At 41.3% G+C, this 22053-nt stretch overlaps 1 protein-coding gene across 1 annotated transcript; it reads right to left on the bottom strand.

The window, feature by feature from the left end:
• Window positions 1-567: 567 nt before the first annotated feature.
• zgc:64002 (uncharacterized protein LOC393330 homolog) lies at window positions 568-22004 on the bottom strand. The gene is made up of 3 exons (XM_052126605.1): window positions 21748-22004; window positions 21445-21652; window positions 568-1572 (listed from the first exon to the last, which is right to left on the bottom strand). The coding sequence occupies exons 1-3, from the start codon at window positions 21908-21910 to the stop codon at window positions 1146-1148; spliced, it is 798 nt and encodes a 265-aa protein (XP_051982565.1). The 5' UTR covers window positions 21911-22004; the 3' UTR covers window positions 568-1145.
• Window positions 22005-22053: the final 49 nt, after the last annotated feature.

The raw sequence follows: 22053 nt of genomic DNA, 5'->3' as shown, positions 1-22053 counted from the left end.
AATTACCATTGTGTATGAAATGTGCTATATAAATAAACTTGCCTTGCCTTGCCTTGCCTATCACCAAAACAATTCCTTGTGTATGTGAGAACACTTGGCAATAAAGCTCATTCTGACATTATGAGTACTTTCTACGACTCCCCCAACATCTCGTTTTGATGTCCTTCAGGGGAGCTTCATTAACATTATTTTGTATTACTTTGAGGCGGCTCTATACACTCAAGTGACACCTATTTGCCTCTTGATGTGCTTTTTGCAATTAGGACCCTGTTAGCTTCCCAGTGCATATTCTTATTGATTCTTAACCCAGACAATCTCGATAGGAACATTACTGTCCAGTTCACACAAATAACAGATACTCGATTACCTTTTCAAGTCATTTCTTTGAATTGTAGGATATTACTTTTGAGGAGATGTTGATGATTCGACCTGTAGTACCACAATAATTGCTCAATATTCAGTGCATTTCGTTTGCGATTAGTTTTGTTATACTTTCATTCACGTTAGCTGTGTGAGATAAAATGCAGTGTCCCACCAGAAATAAAGAGCCAGAGATGCCACTTGGTGTAAGTCTTTTGGTCTTTTTACTGTTTATTCAATGTGATTTTCAGTACAGTATCAACATTTGATATCGTTCATTCACATCCAATTTTAGTTTTTCAAGTAATGAATATATCGTTTTCACGAAATGATGCTCCATGGGACAGCCCATAGCTTTGTCAGTTATATAGTGCTAAATGTCAACCATCTGTCTTTGTTTGTAGACTGTCAAATCACACTTTTCACAATTCTGCATTTGAATTACTGAATTATTTAAGTACTGTAACTTCAACGTTAACCTGATTTCGAAGTGAGCTGAGTGTAAGTGATGAGACTGTATATGAACATGATAATTCACATAAACATTTTTTAATGAGCCAGTAATGTTTATCAATGTAATGAAGCTTTTGTCTTATAGTATTAAATACAAGCAATTATAAGTCATGCATTTTATGTTTGCCATCCAAACTGCAAAATTTTCTATTATGCCATTTATTAATAAAGAAGAGATTGTGATAAAAAAAGATGCACTCAAAGCTTTAAACACAACTCATTTTGTGCTATTCTATAAATTGCTCTATTTGCTTTCTTAATAGACGACATGTCTAGTAAGGTTGTTTTTGTGCCACTAGTTGAAAAACGGCTTCAAAGTCAGACACAGAGCTGTTCTCCCAATCTTCAGCTTTCAGAATATTAAACTCATGGACAGAAAGGCCTAAACCATGGAGTGCGTCCTCAATATTAGACTGACTCAACCTAAGACAGGAAAAGAGCTGTTCATCCACCTTGTAGAAGGTTTCACCCAGAACACCAACCATGACCAAAAGTCCACCAGGACGTAGGAGCTTGGATATTCCATGCAAGGCGTAGTGGTATGTCTCGATGTCTTTGCATGCTGCTTCCAGGCACAGGGAAGTAATGACACAGTCAGCTGGTTCCAATGTGTTCGGATAGAATGGATTCTCCAATCGGACATCACATTTTAAAACCTTTTTGATTCGTTGCTTCAATTTAGTCTCCAAATCGGATGGACTGTCATAATGCATAAAAGAAGTTAATTAAATTACAAAAAACAAAGTATCAAGAAGTTTGAATGTGCCAGTTTAATAAAGTCATGCATGAACTGTATAGATTTGTAGAATATCATAGACTACACTTAAAAAATAGGCTATAGAAAGTGTTGGGACAACAGATATCATGTCTTCTGGATTATATGATTAGATTCCCAAAATCAAGTACTTGTAATTAGATTTAATTACATTTTAAAATACTCATAATCAGACACTCTTAATCAGAAGAGTAATCAAGGGGAGCGTGAGGTCGAAGCCGGGGAATCGGAGAATATAAAAGGGGCAAATCCAAAGAGAGAGGTCGTGGAAAGTGTAGGGTCAAAGCCGGGGTAATCAGAAACAGCGAGACGGGACTAGAGGGAGCAAAAGACAGGGGAACAAGGGGAGCTGGCAAGCTAAGGGGTAAACGAGAGGAGATTCAGAACTAGACGAGACTAGCGGGGGGCAAAGACATGGGAAACTAAATACAATAACCAACAACCGTGAGACGAAAGGGTAGTGATATATATAGGGGCGAGTGCAGGTGTAAACCATGACAGGTGATGAGACGAGTGCAGGTGAAACTAATGTGCAGGAGTGCAGATGACGCGAGTGCAGGTGGTCATAAATTTCTGGGGGATTGGAAACGCGTGAGAAACTCGAGGAAGGGAGATTGCCTACGAGCATGTGAGCGAGTAGGAGCAAAGTGGGCGTGAGGGCTCGAGCGAGCAAAAAGAGCGTGCAAGCTCGAGGGGGCGGAATGAGCATGGGAGCTCGAGGGGGCGGAACGAGTATGGGAGCTCGAGGGGGCGGAGCGAGGGAGCGAGGTTCGTGACAGTACTCCCCCCTCTAAAACGGACGGCTCCTGACGGCCGCGCTCGGTTGCGAGGAAGTGGTGCTGGACGAACCCAACAAACAAAAAACCCTGAACAGACAACCCACAAAACACACAAACAAAATTGAGGGCAGTCCAAGGGGCACAGAGGGAAATGAGACAGTCCATGGGGTCAATGGGCAGTATCAAGGCAAGGTCTGGTGGAACATAGCGGACAGGCGGGTGGTCGGGAGATCTAGAGGGCAGCCGTAGGGCAGAGACAGGGTCAGGGGGTCTGGAAGGCGACTGGAGGACAGGGACTGGGTCCGGGGGTCTGGAAGGTGACCACCGGACAGGAATAGGGTCCGGAGGCCAGGGAAGAGGACACAGGACAGGGAGAGGGTCAGGAAGTCCGGGCTGAGCCGTGAAAGGAGGTGCCGTCAGAGGCGGCACTGTAGGCGGCTCTGGAGGTGGGGTTCTGGAAGGCTCTGGAGGTGGAGCCGAAGGAGGCTTTAGGGGCGAAGGCCTGAAAGGTTCTGGAGGTGGAGCCGAAGGAGGCTTTAGGGGGGAAGGCCTGGAAGGCTCAGGAGGTGGAGCCAATGGAGGTGGTGCCGTGGGAGGTCCCCGAGGCGACGACCTGGCAGGCTCTGTAGTCTCGGGGGTTAGAGCCGTAGGAGGCCCGAGAGGCGGAGCCATAGAAAGCTCTGGAGTCTTTGGGAGCAGAGCCGTGAGGGGCTCGGGAGGTGGAGCCGTGGGAGGCTCGGGAGGCGGAGCCATAGGAGGCTCGGGAGGCGGAGCTGTAGGAGGCTCGAGAGGCGGAGCCCTAGGAAGCTCTGGAGTCTCTGGGAGTAGAGCCGTGAGAGGCTCCGGGAAAAAGGTCGTGGAAGACTCGAGAGGCTCTAGAGGTGGGGCCCTGGAAGGCTCGAGAGGCTCGAGGGGGGAGCCATGAAAGACTCAAGAGACGGAGCCCCGAGAGGCTCGGGAGCAGGAGGAGCCCTGGAAGACTCGAGAGACGAAGCCCTGAGAGGCTTGGAAGGGGGTGGAGCCCTGAAAGACTCGAGAGGAGAAGCCCTGAGAGGCTTGAGGGGAGGAGGAGCCCTGAGAGACTCGAGAGGGGAAGCCCTGAGAGGCTTGAGAGGGGGAGGAGCCCTGAGAGACTCGAGAGGTGAAGCCGTGAGAGGCTTGAGGGGTGGAGCCATGAAAGACTAGAGGGACGGAGCCCTGAGAGGCTCGAGGGGAGGAGGAGCCCTGAAAGACTCGAGAGGGGAAGCCCTGAGAGGCTTGAGGGGGGGAGGAGCCCTGAGAGACTCGAGAGGCGAAGCCGTGAGAGGCTTGAGGGGTGGAGCCCTGAAAGACTCGAGAGGAGAAGCCCTGAGAGGCTTGGGAGGGGGAGCCCTGAAAGACTCTAGAGGAGAAGCCCTGGGAGGCTTGGGAGGAGGAGCCTTGGGAGGCTCATGAGGCGGAGCCCTGGGAGGCTCGAGAGGAGGAGCCCTGGGAGGCTTGGGAGGAGGAGCCTTGAAAGACTCGGGAGGAGAAGCCCTGAGAGGCTTGAGAGGCGGAGCTCTGGGAGGCTCGAGGGGTAGAGCTCTGGGAGGCTCGAGAGGAGGAGCCTTAGGAGGCTCGAGAGGAAGAGCCCTGGGAGGCTTGAGAGGAAGAGCCCTGGGAGGCTTAGGAGGAGGAGCCTTGGGAGGCTCGTGAGGCGGAGGCCGCCGGAGGGCGGAGCAGAGGTCGGTAGAGCTTTGGAAGACTCTGAGGGAACCTCTGCGGTCTTGAGCACAAGACGAGACTGGGGAGAAGGGGCCCTCTTCCTTCTCTTACGTCTTCAGCCAACAGGGGACGTGGCCATGGGGACGGTCGAGGCTACAGGCGCTGGCTCCGGGGCGGTCGAGGCTACAGGCGCTGGCTCGCCGACCGTGGCAGACATGGGCGCTGGCTCGCCGGCCGTGGCGGGCATGGGCGCTGGCTCGTTGGCCGTGGCGGGCATGGGCGCTGGCTCGTTGGCCGTGGCGGGCATGGGCGCTGGCTCGTTGGCCGTGGCGGGCATGGGCGCTGGCTCTCTGGCCGCGGTGGGCATGGGCGCTGGCTCGTTAGCCGTGGCGGGCATGGGCGCTGGCTCTCTGGCCGTGCCAGGCTTCGAGACTGGGGCCGTGACAGGCCTCGGGACTGGGGCCGTGACAGGCTTCGGGACTAGGGCCGTGACAGGCTTCGGGGCTAGGGCCGTGTCAGGCTTCGGGGCTAGGGCCGTGTCAGGCTTCGGGGCTAGGGCCGTGTCAGGCTTCGGGGCTAGGGCCGTGTCAGGCTTCGGGGCTAGGGCCGTGTTAGGCTTCGGGACGGGGGCCGTGTCAGGCTTCAAGACGGGGGCCGTGTAAGGCTTCAAGACGGGGGCCGTGGTAGGCTTCAAGACGGGGGCCGTGGTAGGCTTCAAGACGGGGGCCGTGGTAGGCTTCAAGACGGGGGCCGTGGTATGGAACGCTGGTTCAGTTTCTGCCTCCCCCACAGTAAACGAGGAACCAGCGTACAGTAGGGCGAGGTCAATAAACTGAGCCAGGTTGAGAGAGCAGCGACCACCAGGCATGAATGATGAGGCTGGCTCATTCAGTCCAAATTGAAAAATGTCTTTCAGAGCCACCTCATCAAAATTCACCTGGTACGCCAGGGCACAAAAATCCATAATATAAGCCTCCAAGGGTTGGCTCCTGGCGCAAACCCAAGAGTCGGGCCGCTGGCTCCATAATGTCAAGGACGGGTTATGAGTTACATAACCACTGCCTTGCACGGAAAACCCTTGGTTCGCGTCCGATGAGCCATAAAACCTCTCCGGGGATGGAGAGCATACAGCGCTCACGGATGCGTGGAAAGCATCAACGGGCTCAGGGGCAGACACAGGTGAAACAGGGTGAAAAATTTCAGACATAGAACATACCTGCTGCCCCTGGGCCGCGAGCGCTTGGTCAAGTTTCCACACCGTAGCTCCTCACGCTGAATGTGACGTGTTCCTCCCCTCTAGTGAGCTGCGTGAATCCTCAGCGCGACACAATGTGACTGTCTTCGGTGAGGTTGGTTATTTTGTAGCGAACACAAGTTGAGACAGTCACAATGTCGGGGAAAAACTGCTTTATTAAATAAAAGCAGGCAACAGTACAATACAAGGGCAAATCCAGTGAAGACTAGTCAAGGGGAGCGTGAGGTCAAAGCCGGGGAATCGGAGAATATAAAAGGGGCAAATCCAAAGAGAGAGGTCGTGGAAAGCGTAGGGTCAAAGCCGGGGTAATCAGAAACAGCGAGACGGGACTAGAGGGAGCAAAAGACAGGGGAACAAGGGGAGCTGGCAAGCTAAGGGGTAAACGAGAGGAGATTCAGAACTAGACGAGACTAGCGGGGGGCAAAGACATGGGAAACTAAATACAATAACCAACAACCGTGAGACGAAAGGGTAGTGATATATATAGGGGCGAGTGCAGGTGTAAACCATGACAGGTGATGAGACGAGTGCAGGTGAAACTAATGTGCAGGAGTGCAGATGACGCGAGTGCAGGTGGTCATAATGTTCTGGGGGATTGGAAACGCGTGAGAAACTCGAGGAAGGGAGATTGCCTACGAGCATGTGAGCGAGTAGGAGCAAAGTGGGCATGAGGGCTCGAGCGAGCAAAAAGAGCGTGCGAGCTCGAGGGGGCGGAACGAGCGTGGAAGCTCGAGGGGGCGGAGCGAGGGAGCGGGGTTCGTGACAATTAGTTACTTTTATGGATTCCATGTATGATGACATATTACTAAGAAAACTGCTGTAAAATGTTAATAATTTATTGATGCCAACTGAATTTTTTGGTTTTAAATCTATTTTTAATCTTTTAATTTTGTCATAATAAATTAGCCTATCATTGATAGAGGGCATAATGCTATCAACTTCATTGGGGGAAAACTCCCTTAATAATTTTTACACCATTTAAAATACATTCAATATCCATGCTTCTGAATTTCTGTAAATAAGCACCACAAGTTTAGACCATGCCTTCTCATGATGAATAATTATGCAAGGAAATAAACACTGCTGATGTACAACCGTCAAATACTACGACAGCGTTTTAGTGTGATGAAGAATTTTGTTTTCTAAGATTGCTAAAATAAAGTCAAAAACAATATTTTGAGAATAAAGTAAAAATTGCGAGATTAAAGTTGTAATATTTTGATAATAAAGTCTAAATTTTGAGAATAAAGACAATATGACCAGAAACAGCACGTCATTATCCAAATGATAGAACGCAGAGCCAGCTGTTTCATCAGAGCAAGAAATGGATGTGGATGATTTAGATAAATCATACTTTAAATTATGATTTAGCAACAAAGAAATCCTTTGTCATCAGCATGAAGGTATTGGGATCTGGACACTGCGGTGGTTATGTAGGAATTGAATTTATTAAGGAGAAAAAAATCAGACAGACGTTCGTCCTGCTTGGAGTGGGTGATTAGTAGCACTAAAATATTACTTACAACAGCACGTTTCCCAAAATCATAGCACATAAGTAGCACATAAAACCACTTGTAAATTAACTAGAGCTATGCTATATGACCCTCTCTTAAGTCCATAAATTACTACACGTAGTTGATCAGATAACAAATGGACATTTCATAAATTGTATTAATATTTCTTGATAATTGGAAAGCCACTGTACATGGTTTCAGAGGATACAAAAATTTTGAAAAAAATCACATTGAAATCAATAGGCAGTCTCCACAGTCTGTGCATGCCTATGGAGGCCCAAACCTGCAAAAAATTATAAATAAATAAATGTAATAATAAGAAAACAAATATAGGAACACATGTCTTTATAAAACAAATATAATTAGTTTTTAATTAAATGTATTCCTGAATTTATTGTATGACTTTTTCCCTTTATTATTTTCTGTATTTATTTTTTACTTTATTGTTATTCTTTTAACTTGTATTTATTTATTCATTTATTTTTATATTTATTTATTCCCACATATATTTATTTCCATATAAATATATTTACATATATATTTACATGTGTATTTATTTTTACTTTTCTGAGTGCAACATGGAAACGAGGGAGGCAGTCCTTGCATAGCTCCAGTGCATCATTGGTTGAGAGCTCAATAGTCCTTATTGGAAGCAAATAAGATGGACGTCCCACCTTTGCACCCTCTGACTCGCACAGATTTTGAATAAGCAGGGAAACATTTTGCAGAGTCTAACAATCCAAGATGTGCTTCGACATTCATACCAGCATACAGCTCTCCTAAAACATCAATAAGCATCTCTACTCTAAATTAAATATAGAAATTTGATGCGTGGTTATCAACTCTCTAGATATATGTGAAGCTTCAGCTATAGTTTACATGAGATATATCTATGACCTGGCGTCACATCAAAACAAGTCAAGAGTAATCGAGCACACGCTCCAATCTAAGATAAACCAATGGTAAGCAGGACCAGCCCAGATAATTACAAGAGAGAGAAATGGAAGAATGAATACAAAAATAAATAAATGTGGGAATATTTAAATATGGAAATAAATACATGTGGGAATAAATAAATATAAAAATGATCCCTCTCAGAGGACAAAAGAATGCAGCCTGGTTATGACTCAGCAAAAACCAAATAAAAAAAATGGAATTACACCCAGCATCGATGCGATTATTGCAGAAGGAAAGGTCATAACATACATGACTGTAATCATTTAAAACTGATTGTGAAAGAAAGGGAGCATCCTTCAAAACCAACACTGAAATTCTCAAACGTTTAGATGCCTGGATGCAAAACAACCAAAGTGTTTCCTGACAAAAAGGAACGACAATAACAGGGTCAAATTTAACAAAACAGCGAATTCCAAGCTGAACTCAAATCATTTCTGTCGAAATATAACATACAACAGGGATGCGTGGCCTCCATTGCAATAGGGAGTATTATCAACAGCGGCAACCATATCAAAATAAGGGCTAACACTGGAGGCCAGTTAGCCAACATACTTATCGATAAAGGAACGGTATTGGGAATGGACATCATGCAAAAATATGGCTTTGTAATTCACTGCCTTGAAAAACAAATTGAATTGCGAACAAATAAAACAATGAAATTTTTTTTTTCACGAGACAAGGCAAGCATTATGTCCATTTCCAAAACAGACCCCATACAACTGCTAATGGATAAAAATAGCAATGTTTGGGCTAATCACGAACATGACTGTGGCCTCATTGATTTTGAAGTATGCATCGAGGGGGAGCCATCTCCCCCACAAAAGCAATACCGCATTAAGCCAGAGGCAGAGGCCGCTGTTCATGAGATAAGATTGCACCACACTTACAGCAGGATAAGTTAGTCACTGTCACAGAGGGCATAATACTCAGAGATGGAAATATGTGGTTCCAGAAGCTCTTCAAAAACCCATAATCAAACTGTACCATGAATATGTCCATATATCAACTGCTAAAACACAGCAGTTGATACAAACACAATTTTGGTGGTCAGGGCAAACCTGGATGCACTAATCTACGCAGGCCAGACCCACCTAAAGGACCCTGAGGATCCTTACAGATGGATTTCATTAGTCCAATCCCCAGTGCCAAAGGGGGATATTGTATTGCCTGGTGATCATTGCTAAATTCTCAAAGTGGGTGGAAGCAATTCCCACCCGCAATAACACTGCAAATACTGTGGCACGGGTGATGGCCAACCACATCATCCCACTTTGGGGAGTGCCCGTCCAAATCAAGTCTGATCAAGGAACCAATTTCATTGGGCAAGTAATGAAAAACATGTTTAAAATGCTTAACATCAAACAAAAATTTCACATTCCTTACAGACCAAAAAGCTCAGGTATGGTGGAACACATGAACCGCACCATCACAGAAAACCTAGCTAAGCAAATCACACAACATCAAAACAGGTGGACAGATGCCTTACCAACTGTCCTCACTGTACTACGAGCAAACCCATCTAAAGCCACAGGCATCAGCCCATATGAGCTCATGACCGTATGAATCATGAAGCTCCCGATTGATCCAAATGTCTCCCCACCAGACCTGGGACCTCTCATGCTTGCAACACAACAGAGTGTGAAAATTACAAGAAAGGCTCAGCGCACTACAGGCACAAGCCGAGCTAAAACAGCAACAGTCAGACCTAACAAATGACATGCAATTTAACCCCTTCAGAAGGAGAGATGGTAATGGTGCGCATCTTTGTTAAACAAAACACGTTCGCTCCAAGGTGGCATGGACCATATGAGGTCAAAGCGGTCTGCGTGGCTGTCAGAGGATGGTATCACATGTCTCAATACAAACTGTACAAAGGTTCAACTAACCAATAAACTGTATTTGTTTTCTGTTTCAGGATAACCTCTGCAATCCCATGGAGACCGGACACAAGGCAGGTGTTCAGACCTACCTGCATCAAGCTGGGTCAACGGGTATTGCTCACACACACATTAGGATGCGGCAGATAGGTATGGAAATACACAAAGGGGCAAACACCTCACAAATTCTCATTAAACCTAAAGAAATAGTTACATGGCCTCCCGGAGTAGCACCGGAACTAAATTGCACGTCACAAATCTGTTGTAAATTAGGTTCCACCCATCCCGCATACATAAACATGTCAATACACACACCAGCATGGCCATCCCAGCACAATATCACTGCCTGGTATCAATTAAAGTTATATCCAGGAGCTAAAGAAGGTGGGATGCACACTTTATATGAGAAAAACAATGACCCTAGACTAGACCCTAAAATCTGTTATTTTGTTAACAATTTGGAACCTGCCACATATAGGTGCACCCACACAGAAACACTAAACACCACACACATAAATTACACTTAATATCAATCCAATTTAACATTATACAAACCCTATGACAATAGACCCAAAACCTTAATCTGCACTAGCTGAAAGGAAGGGATTTATTGTGTAGGAAAATGTAAAATAAGCAAGAACAATTTCACTAGCCCACAAAACTGTTCATGGACTGCTAATCACTGTTTTAATTTAACCACCTGTGGGTATAGCAAACCAAAGCAATGCCCAAAGCTATACCCAATTCCTCCTGTTGGACTTATAAAAGGGAACATTAATAAGACTTTGCTTAATGATGTAAATTTGGTGATGACTCATATAACTTACAACATATCCAATATTCTATCTGCCTATGCAAAACATTGCAATGATGACCTCCATCTTTATAAGACACCTAGGCATGTTCTAATTGACCTAATAGAAATCTTAGATTTAAACAGATGGCAAACTTCAAACAAAATGAAAGATATCAAGTTATTAACTACCATGAATGTACTGGTTGCCTTGTTTTTTTTCTCACCTTTCCTTTAATCAATCCAGACCAAGTATTTCCAAAATCCACTACCATATGCTCTATTGGTGTAGTAAATGATCAGATAATCAAATGGGATCACCTTATCGGGTATATGACATTGAAGGGTACTGAGACACAATATACCAGTCGCACTTGCTGTCATGAAACTCATCATTATGTTGTTTGTACATGTAACACCTTACAACCTTTTTTCTCCCAATGACACTAAACTCCTAAATGCTCATAAATATCTTTACATGGTCATTTAAGATGCTGTTCAGGTGCTTATGCATTACCAGTGAGAACTCCTCTAGAAGTGGTGGTGGTGTAGTGGTCTAATGCACATAACTGGTAAACTGATAATCAGAAGGTTGGTGGTTCGATCCCCACAGCCACCACCATTGTGTCCTTGAGCAAGACACTTAATCAGGTGTCTTAATCAGGTGATCAGGTGATCAAGACACTTAATTGTCCCTGTAATAAGTGCACTGTAAGTCGCTTTGGATAAAAGCGTCTGCCAAATGCATAAATGTAAAACTCCTTCACCTAATCGAGGTCGGCCCAGAAGACCACCACTGGAGGTGGCAGAGTCAGATCATAATCAAAGGGAAGGTACAACCAGAAGCAGATGTTTCTCCATGATGGAATGACATGTCCACTGAACATGGGACAAACCCAAACCCAATTATCCACCTGCCAAAGCTACATGTCTCTGGTGAGACTAGAGAAAGCAGAAACCATTATGAGTTGCCCGCTTGGCCAGAGGTCTGTAAGGCGGGGTGCAAATGTATGATCTTTGAGAAAATCAACATATGAACTTTCTCAAAATTAGCAACTCTTCCTGAGGCACCACACAGAGCGAAGATTGCAAATTCACACCTCATTGTTGCCCTTCCACATCTGTCCCATTCTCTCCCCTCTCCTCCACATCTGTTCCCCTTCAGCTTCCCCTGTTCCCCTTCAGCTCAGAATCACCTCAAACTCACCTAAGATCTGTATGTAACAAAATATCATATCTGATGTATACAAATAATGTAACTAGTGTAACATGTTTGGTATAATTTAAAATGCTCCGTGCGACTGGTATAGTGTTCTTTTTCCCAGGATTGTAAAACTTAATGACAACAATGTTATAAGAGCTTTGTCAAATACTGAATAATTCTGGAGGTCTATCCCCCTCCATGAAGGTTTAACATCAGGAAGCCAACAACCCATTCACCCCCAAATTCCATTTGGTATACAATGTGTATTCTGTCTGGATATTTAAGGAAAGTTGGCCCAGAGCTCAGGGTTCTCTGTAATCAGATGATCCCACACCTCAATGTGTGTAACTTTAATAATAGGAATCTGCATTCAGATCTCCCATGCTTTGCAATTACATGTAGTGTTCTCAACTGCCAGGTATGTTCTTTGACTGGTTTCTGTAACTTATGTTTTAAATTTACCTGACAAATAAATTGTTACTTTTTGATTTATTCTGTATTCCTCCAAAATAATTTATTTCAATACTTGGTCTTTATAGGTGAAACCGCTCTGGAGGTACAGAGCAGGAGAATACCATTTTAAGTATCACTTATATCATAACTGAAGCTTTAATGTAGGAGGAAGCCACTTAAAGACTATCAGTTTGAATTTCATTAGAAACTGATCAAAAGGTAAATTAATAGAAGAGGATTCAATAACTTAAAAGATTAAAATAAAAGAATGTTCAGAAAGTACTTAAAATAAAGCCTTAATCTAAATTAGAGGTCAACTTAAAATTGGAGTCAGATTGATATCAAATTAGAGTCAGATAAAATTAATAAAGGGATTAATTTGTAAAGTGCAAATTATGAACAATAATTGCTCAGAAAAGACAGAACAACGCAGAGACCTTCAAGGGGCAAATCTATCTATTTTTAGCAGTTTGCCTGCAATTTACAATAATAATAATGAAATCCATAAAATAGATAATACATTCATCTATTTATGTAGACAAATAAGTAAATAAATAAAGTTATTTTTGTGGGCTGGTTGGTAACACCAAAGTGGTGGATTCATGTAGACGAATGTATAAATTAAAATCAGCGAAGAAAAAATGTCAATAACTGCATGAAAATCATCAGTATATATTGGCACATCATATTTGTCTCTGCTTCCTATCTGACACCCAAAGGCACTCTCGCCAGCACTACATATGCAGCCTTGCTGTACCACTATCAATTTTGGGAGTAAAGAGCAGACCTCAGTTTTATTGTTGAACGTCCCAAAGGCGCATCTTCTAAACGTCTCCTTATTTTGCACTGCGTGATAACACGATGAATTCAATGATTTCTTGTAATTTTCAGAATCATGCACGGGGCCTCCGCTGTCTTCACTAATCCTGGAAGCTTTCATATCGAGAGAAATGTGTGAAAACAAAATATTACACATGCATGCCTGATTATGGAAGCAGATTGTGTAAAAGAAATTGATTGTTCTGCACAAAATTATTGTAAAACAAAATGTTAATATGTAGTTAATTAGGTCGAATATTTAAGAAAATATTTTATAAACAAATATTAGTGAGGTAAATTACAAATTACTGTAAAGTTATGCACAAATATAAAGAAGTTACAGTGGCACTTAAAAGTGTGTCCTCACTCGTTTCTTGTTAAGTACTGTTTTGGGAAATGCACGTAAAAAATAACGCTCTTAATCGCTAAGATCGTTATTGGGAAATGAGGCCCTAGTCTGTTTACAAGCAGTCACAAATTGCATGCTGCATAATGGCAGTGAGGCTACATGAGCTGGGTGATATGAAAGAAATATATTTATGATACTTTTCGAAACAATTATCCCCATATCCGATTATATCAGATACATAATAATAAAACAAAATCTTGGGTAGGCCTAGCCCACCTTTGTCAATCAGTCTATGTAACTGACCACATGATATTGATGAAAAGCCTAATGTTATCAGAAGAAGAGCTGCGGACCTGAATAAACCCCACCTGATCTATATTTCACTACCAGCAGATTTCACTGAGGGAATGGTAGAAAAAGACTCTCTCTGCATTATATATCTAGCCAGATGTTTTCCTTCTTTGTCCCCCAACTCAAAGTATGAATGTCTTGCCCTGAATAGCCAAAACTTCACCTTCTGTGACAAAATAGTGTTATTTGCCATTTCAATCGGGTCAATTCTCTGAGGCCATTAGACGACATTCAGCTCTTAAGCTCTGCCTCGGCACTTTTAATATTCCTTTGCAACTCCACGAGTTCTCGTGCTTTGGATTTTTCAATGAATGAAGCTTACTGTATGATATGACCCCTAAGGACCGCTTTAAGTGCTTCCCAAGCCACGCCCACAGAGGATACTAAGGACCAGTTGATCTCCATATAAACATTGATTTCAGCCTTTAGCATTTGTTGGAATTCAGGATTTTTTGAAAAAGGGATACATTAAAGCACCAACTAGGGCTGGGCGATATGGAGCAAAAAATATATCTCGATATATTTTGCTATATCTCGATTTACGATATATATCTCGATATCTTTACAGGAAAAATAACCCCCCAAAAACTACTGCAAAAACAAATATGCCAAATACCACAGTCTTTTTTTTATTAAAGTGCAAAGAGGTAGGCAGTTCACGTAAGAACAAAGTGCTTCTTATTATTTAACTGTAAAATAAAGGAAATACATATTGCCTTTTCATTCAAAAATGAAACAACTCAACTCAAGGTAGGCAGTGCATATATAAGAACAAAGTGCTTCTGCGACGTTCAAGAAAAAAAAATCCCTGATTACATAAATAATAATAATTTAACTGTAAATTAAAACAAATAATACATATGGCCTTTTCATTTAAAAATAAAACAACTCAAGCTCATCTTTGCATTAACTCTGTTGTAGCCATCAACAAATAGCCAAAAAACAAGTTTGCTAGAAGCTTTGGTTGGCACCAACTTTCGGCATTCACGGCAGTAGACATCTGTCTGCTGTTCATCCGACGCCTTAAAACCGAAGTATCTCCATATAATGGAGCCAGTTGTCCTTTTTTTGAGACAAGTTCTGCCTCCGGGCTGGTTATGGGCGACGCCATGTTGAATGAGACAACACGCGAAGGGAGGGGGAGCAAAAGCAATGAGGCGGGGGCGAGCGGAGGCGGGAGCGAGCACAGCACAGAGAAAGCAAACGAGCAAAGTGGCGAAATCAGAATTGAATATAAACAATATATCGATATATACGATATGTCAAAATTCATATCGTGTTTAAAAAATATCTCGATATATTTTAAATATCGAGATATCGCCCACCCCTAGCACCAACTACATAATAAATTTTTCTCCGTATGTGGCAACACCTCTAAACTCACCAGCAGCAGGCTGATACCCTGGGACTAAATTTGGCCAGTGAGGTGACAGAGATTCAGCGTCAACTTTTGAACATGCCGGCAATCTGACAAAGTAGGTTACAAGAGTGATAGATGTCGAGAAACTGAGCGATTATCTGGAGTCATCGGAGAGGGAATGGAACAGGGTGTATCAAATCTCACCAGTTTATGACACAAAAAGTATTAAAACTAGCAAAGTGCGCACAGCTTGCAGTTCACGAGTCCGAACCTCGTAAGTTCTTCTTTACAGGAGCTGTCTGGTCAATGTGTCTTCTTACGTCACAAAAATGAACAGAAACTCAGCGAATAATTATCACACAAACTAGTGTTGTCAAAAATACCGGTACCAAGTCGGTACTCAAACAAAAAATTATTTACGATACCAGGATTTCTGAAGGTACCGGGGTACCGGTATTTTTGACAACACTAGTTTGTGTGATAAGTATTCGCTGAGTTTCAGTTCATTTTCACCCACGCAGAGGTGGGAACTTTCGGACGCTCACAACAAACAAAAGATTGCGGCAAGCAAAGCTGCTGTGGAGTGTCAATTGAATCATGTCGAAATGAAAAGTGGGAAAAAGCCAGGTAATTTGAGGCTAATGAAAAGGGAAACATCATAGATCAGCAAAAACCTATTTGTAAATGGTGCTTTCACAATTTTCTGACGAAAGGAGGAAACACAGTCACCCGGATTTATTCAAACAAATAAAGCAGGCGAGTTTAAAAGCATATCATTTGCATTAGGTCTGAAACGTTTAGTCGACATTATCGACATCGTTGAAAATACAAAATTGATGAGAAAAATGTTCGTTGTCGAATAGCCGTTTGATCTCATTTAACGTAACATGAAATCACATTAAACTGTAACGATATCGCGTGAGCGCAGCAATTCACGCCTGATGGAGGAAGAATTACACAGATCAGTCCAGATGCACTCTAAACTTTCAGAGTTTATTTTATGTAGATCCCAAAGTATTAGGGAATGATGAAAAAAAAAATACATTCAGAAGCATGTACCGTTGTTGAATAAACGGAGGCGGAGCTCTTTAAAGGAAACATCCCGGCGTAACATCTTAAATGCAGTAATAAATTGCTTTATTAAAGTTCAAATAATACAGAAGCAGGTCATGTTAATAACTATAAACTCAGAAACTGGCATTTCTCTGTGTGGTCGGTGCCTCTTCTATGATTTGTGCGAATGTCCCGATCTAAGGGGGACAGAGAGACTGAGAGGCTGAGAGAGACTCTGCCTCGGGGACATCATCCCTCGCGCGCGCACGCTAAATGCAGCTAAATTAGAACTTACTCGCAACTTATTTAATCAAAATCTATGTCACTGTGCATTTCTTATCATGAAGAAAATTGGCAATATGCAGCTTTATTAATAAGAGAGCACTTTGCACATTAGTTTGGAAACTGTTTTTTATTAATTATATTGCCTGCTTGTTTATTTAGGCTTTTTTTTGTACTTGGTAAAAACTTAAATTAAAAGTTGCATAAGTTGAAGCAAATCTTACATAAGTGTTCAAAAATACTTTAAGCATACATTGTTCAGTTATAATTAAAAAATAATATATTTAAATTAAAGTGTTGCTCAATGGCATATTTTTGTTCTTAGTTCTGCTGCTAATGTTTTGTAGACTTTGTTAATAAAAGAGTGTTGTTTAGTAACCTGTTTTGCTTTGGTACCGAAAATGGTATTGAGTACCGTGAAATTTCACTGATATTGGTACCGACTACTGAAATTTTGGTACCGTGACAACACTAACACAAACATATGTCTATAGAAAGCTTAAATGTAATCTGTTTGAAACGGCGCTATTCATACGGTAATGTGCTGAGGCGATCAATGCAAATGGTAAATGCCCCAGAGGCAAGTTTTATAAATATTATATATATATATATATATATATATATATATATATATATATATATATATATATATATATATATATATATATATATATATATAAAATGTAATTTATTCCTGTGATGTAAAGCTGAATTTTCAGCATCATTACTCCAGTCTTCAGTGTCGCATGATCCTTCAGAAATCATTCTAATATGCTGGTTTTCTGCTCAAGGAACATTTGTTTTTATTATCAATGTTGAAAACAGTTGTGTACAATTTGTTTCAGGATTCTTTGATAAATAGAAAGTTAAAAATAACAGCATTTATCTGAAATAGAAAGCTTTTGTAACGTTATACACTACCATTCAAAAGTTTGGGGTCAGTAAGAATTGTTTTGTTTTTTTAAAGAAATTAATACTTTTATTCAGCAAGGATGCATTATATTGATCAAAAGTGACAGTAAAGACATTTATAATGTTATGAAAGCTTTCTGTCCATGTGTTCAGACCAGAGGTGGCAAGAGCATAAAAATTTGCTCTGGCTCCCCTGCCAACAACGCTATCGAAGATTCGTGGACGCTCTGACGTAGTTGAAATAGGCGTCAATGTTCTTTCGGAATGCTTGGTTTTGTGAACTATATTTAAAGGGGCCGCAAAACATCCAGACATGTCGACCGGTATCTTTTTGCGGACATATTACAAGTAACATATATCCTCATGAAATCTTTTAATATATTATTATGTAATATTGTATAAACCATAATATCTACTTCATCAACTCTCCTGGCACACCAACAATTTCAGACACCTTTGTCCACGCATCATTTTTTTGTTTTTTATTATTTATATCCCTGTAAGCAAACAGGGACAGATCATATATTAAATTATCATATATCATATATTTCCCATAAAAAGGGAAAAACCTAATGTTTGGTGGGAACCAAAGTTTACATGGTTGTGTTCTTTAGACTTCGCTAGAGCGGAGCACTTCTATATTCCAATAGGTTGCCGCCGAACAGTGTCACAGCTCATTACCATAATGTTGCCCGCACTTGAACTTTCCTCTGACGGCCACACCGCCATCTCTCGCTGCTGTGAGGTAGCGTGTGTCAGGCTGTGCGGTCAATCTCCAATATGATGTTGCGAGAAATTGACTTTTTCATGCTGTTTTTACTAAGGATATAGTTGCTGAGATGTGCAGCTTTACAAACTCTCAGGGGTGGGAGCTTGTCCTAAACTGTAGTGCCACCAACTGGTGAAAGGAAGTGTGTCACTTTAATAGTGTGGTCATGGCAGTGGATTAAATTACATGAAGCTGTAGTCAAACTGGAATGGTGGCATATATCTATTACACATTGTATGTTTAGGGTCCATGTTTACATTAATGTTGAGTTGTTGCTGTGTCCATCATGCTTTGTTTTCCGAAAGCCACCGAGTGGAAATGGACCCATTGTGCTTGGGCTCGTCATCGCTGCTTGCAGCTATACTTCCATATTCTTTTCCCAAATAAATTTAATTTTGAAGGCCTAAACATACTCGAAAATTCATGAAACTTTGTATACGCATCAGAAGTGGTGAACATTTTCATCTGAATTAGATGTGGCAAAATGGCTCTATAGTGCCACTTATAAACTTTCAACGATGCGTTTCGCCTACATGTACGAAAATCAGTATGTGTAACATGCCAATACCTACAAAAAGCTCTCTTGGACCCATGCCCTAAACTCAACAGGAAGTCAGCCATTTAGATTTTTCTCTTAAATTTTTGCTCAGTTTTTGCCATTTCCAGGCCTCGTACTTTAACAAACTACTCCTTGAGATTTCATCAGATCTACTTCATATTTGGTTATTATAATCTAAAGGCCTTGACGATGCTAAATTGCAAAGCTTTTGAGTTTTCACTGCATGGCGTGGCCGTGACGGTCTGACGAAGTTTGATGTTTCACCATGAAACAGGAAGTTGTTATTACTCATACATACAATGTACTATCTGCCCCAAACTTCACATGTTCGATAATAGTCCCAGCCTGAATACATCTACGTGCGAATATTCAGTTATAGTCATAGCGCCACCTACTGGTAACAGCCAATTCCAGGTCTTGTACTTTAACAAATTCCTCCCAGAGATTTAATCAGATCAACATAATATTTAGTCAGTCTAAAGGCTTTGGTGATGTTAAATTGCAAAGCCTTTGAGTTTTCGTTGAAGGGTGTGTCCGGGGGTTGTCCATGACATGGCCAAGTTTTTTAATATGAATATTTTTCTTTCATATCGCCCAGCCCTACTGTGCACTTGTAGCCTTACTGCCATTATGCTGCATACAATTTGCGACTGCCATGTAAACAGACTATGGCATCTTTTCCCAATAATGATTGATCTTAGCGAATAAGTGCGTTTTCTATGAGCGATGCTATGAACGTTTGTTATTTTTTACGTGCGTTTACCAAAACAGCACTTAACAAGAAACGTGTGGACACACTTTAAGTGCTACTTGCTAAGACAATCGTGGTCCATGTAACAGTGCTGAAATGTGACCGTGTAGTGCTGCTCGTCATTGTAACTTCATTATATTTGTGCATAACTTTACAATAATTTGTAATTCACTAATATTTGTTTATAATATTTTCTTACCTAATTACTACATATTTACATTTTGTTTTACAATAATTTTATGCAGAACAATCCATTTCTTTTCCACAATCTGCTTCCATAATCAGGCGTGCATGTGTAATATTTCGTTTTCACATATTTCTTTCTATATGAAAGCTCCCAGGATTAGTGAAGACAGCGGAGGCCCTGTGTATGATTCTGCTTATTACAAGCATTCATTGAATATTACGCGGTTCACCGTGTTATCACAGTGCAAAATAAGGAGATGTTTAGAAGATGTGCTTTAGGGACATTCACCAATAAAACGGAGGTCTGCTCTTTAATCACAAAATTGATAAAGGTACAGCAATGCTGTATGTGCATTTGCTGTACCTTTATCTAATTTACACCTATCATGTGGCAAGTGGCATGCACAGACTGCGGAGACTGCCTATTGCTTACAATGCTGGGCTTTTTTTCAACAATTTTATATCCACTGAAACCGTGTACAATGGCTTCGCAATGATCAAAGTATATTAATATAATTTATTAAATGTCCCCTTGTATCTGATAAACTATGAAAGAAGCAAGAAAAATATGTGAAGTAATTTATGGACTTAAGAGCGGTTCATATAGCTCTAGTTCATTTACGAGCGTTTTTACATGCTACTTAGAAAACGATGCTTTTGGGAAACGTACTGTAGTAAGTATAATTTTAGTGCTACTAAACTTCAATTTAGAACTTTGGGAAACCCATCTCAAGCATCACCCACTCCGAGCGGGACTTTGCAAACATCTGTCTGATGCTTTCTCCTGAATAAATTCCTACATAACCCCTGTTAATGCATTTAAGCAATATTGTCAAAATGTTAATGTTTTTTCTACTCAAATGCACATGTCATCCAATAAAGAGTTAGGTCAGAGGCAGTATTGTGTAGATTACTTGTGAATTGTCATCAGGGACTGATTACAAATTACATTTCAAAAATGCAATCAGTAACGTAATCTTTTAAATTAAAATTTTGGGGCAATCTAATCCTATTACTTTGGATTACTTTCAACTTAATTCTATTTTATATTCTAAAAGAGCAGAGTTCCACTGAGTCACACAAGGAACAATTGTGTCAAGTTGTATGTAGTGGACTCCACAGCATCCGCAGCAACAAAAGCAATGGGCTTTGTTCAATATTGCTGCACATTTTGCAGTTGATCTATTGTGTACTCTTTGGGCAGGACTTTTGTTAGATGGAATCCACTCGATCTTTTGAAGCAATTGAGTTCAATGTGTGTACTGCACACCATTGATGAGGTAGTGCGAAATATATTTAAAACATATCTAGTTCATTTTAAGTTCATAAAACAATAGATCATTACATGAACAAAGAGTAATGAACATGGAATCAACAGTAATGACATTGCTAAGTTTAAGCTAACAGCTCAAAACTCTGACACATTTACTTTTAACCCTTACTACATAGTAATAGTCCATCACCTATTCCTTAGTTGAGGTGCATATATTACTGTTTTAACGTAAAAGGAGTCATGCTCAAAATGTTAATCTGTGAGACTTGTGCTTCAGTGTATGAATATGACGATACCTTGTTTGTTAATATGTAATCACATAATCTATAAAAAAAAAGCAATTATTGTCTGATTCTGAGTACTATAAAATGTAATTTAGTCCAATTACAAGTACTTGATTTTTGTAATGTGATTATAATCCAATTACATGTACTCCAATACTGGTCAGAGGTACGTAGTCAGATTAGATTACTCAAAAAAATATTATCCAAGGTCTTGTTACTGACTGCAATTTAAATTATGTAATTTGTAATCAGTACTGGATTACAATTCAGCCTTATCTACCCAGCAATGGCTATATAGTAGCTTCAGATATAAGAATATTTAATATACATTACCTTTTCCCCTCCAGTTCACAAACGTACCGCAACACGGGTTTCCAATCAAAACATCCATCTTCGTGTTTTAGCCAATTTTCAATTTCTCTGCGATTGTTGTCTGTGAAATCAGACAGCACGATCTCTTCATAGAAGTCGCACGCGCTTATGACGCTGTGGATAGTCGGTCCGCTCCCCACATCAATCAGTCTCTGGCCTTTGTGTTTCCCTTTCAATAGAACAACCATTCACAAGAAAATTATCGGAAAATATATTACACGATGGCATTTCAGAGTTAGATTGGGATAGCTCGAGACTGCTTACCCGTTGAAAAAGTTCGGCTAAGACATCCTAAAACGAAAGAAAGGAAATCTTTCTCGTCAGAGTGTCCACGAGGACAGGAATAAAAGTTCTGAACATATGCGCGCGAGTCAAAATGCCCCTGATAGAACTCCCCCTCTGTAAAGTTCACGCATTCACACATCATGACAACAACTGTTTATTTAAAAAGCAATTAAACAGTACGGAGTATATACGTCCTTGTTGGCTGGACAGGGTAAAAGTGCAAAATGCGCATTGCATTTTCACAGGGGCGGATCTTGTGTAATCTTTGATCGCTTAACAATTACG

Source organism: Xyrauchen texanus, chromosome 5 (assembly GCF_025860055.1).
Source record: "Xyrauchen texanus isolate HMW12.3.18 chromosome 5, RBS_HiC_50CHRs, whole genome shotgun sequence".
In the NCBI taxonomy this organism is placed as follows: Eukaryota; Metazoa; Chordata; class Actinopteri; order Cypriniformes; family Catostomidae; genus Xyrauchen; species Xyrauchen texanus.
The sequence above is the reverse complement of the archived record's forward strand: the minus strand, read 5'-3'. Positions and strand labels throughout refer to the sequence as shown.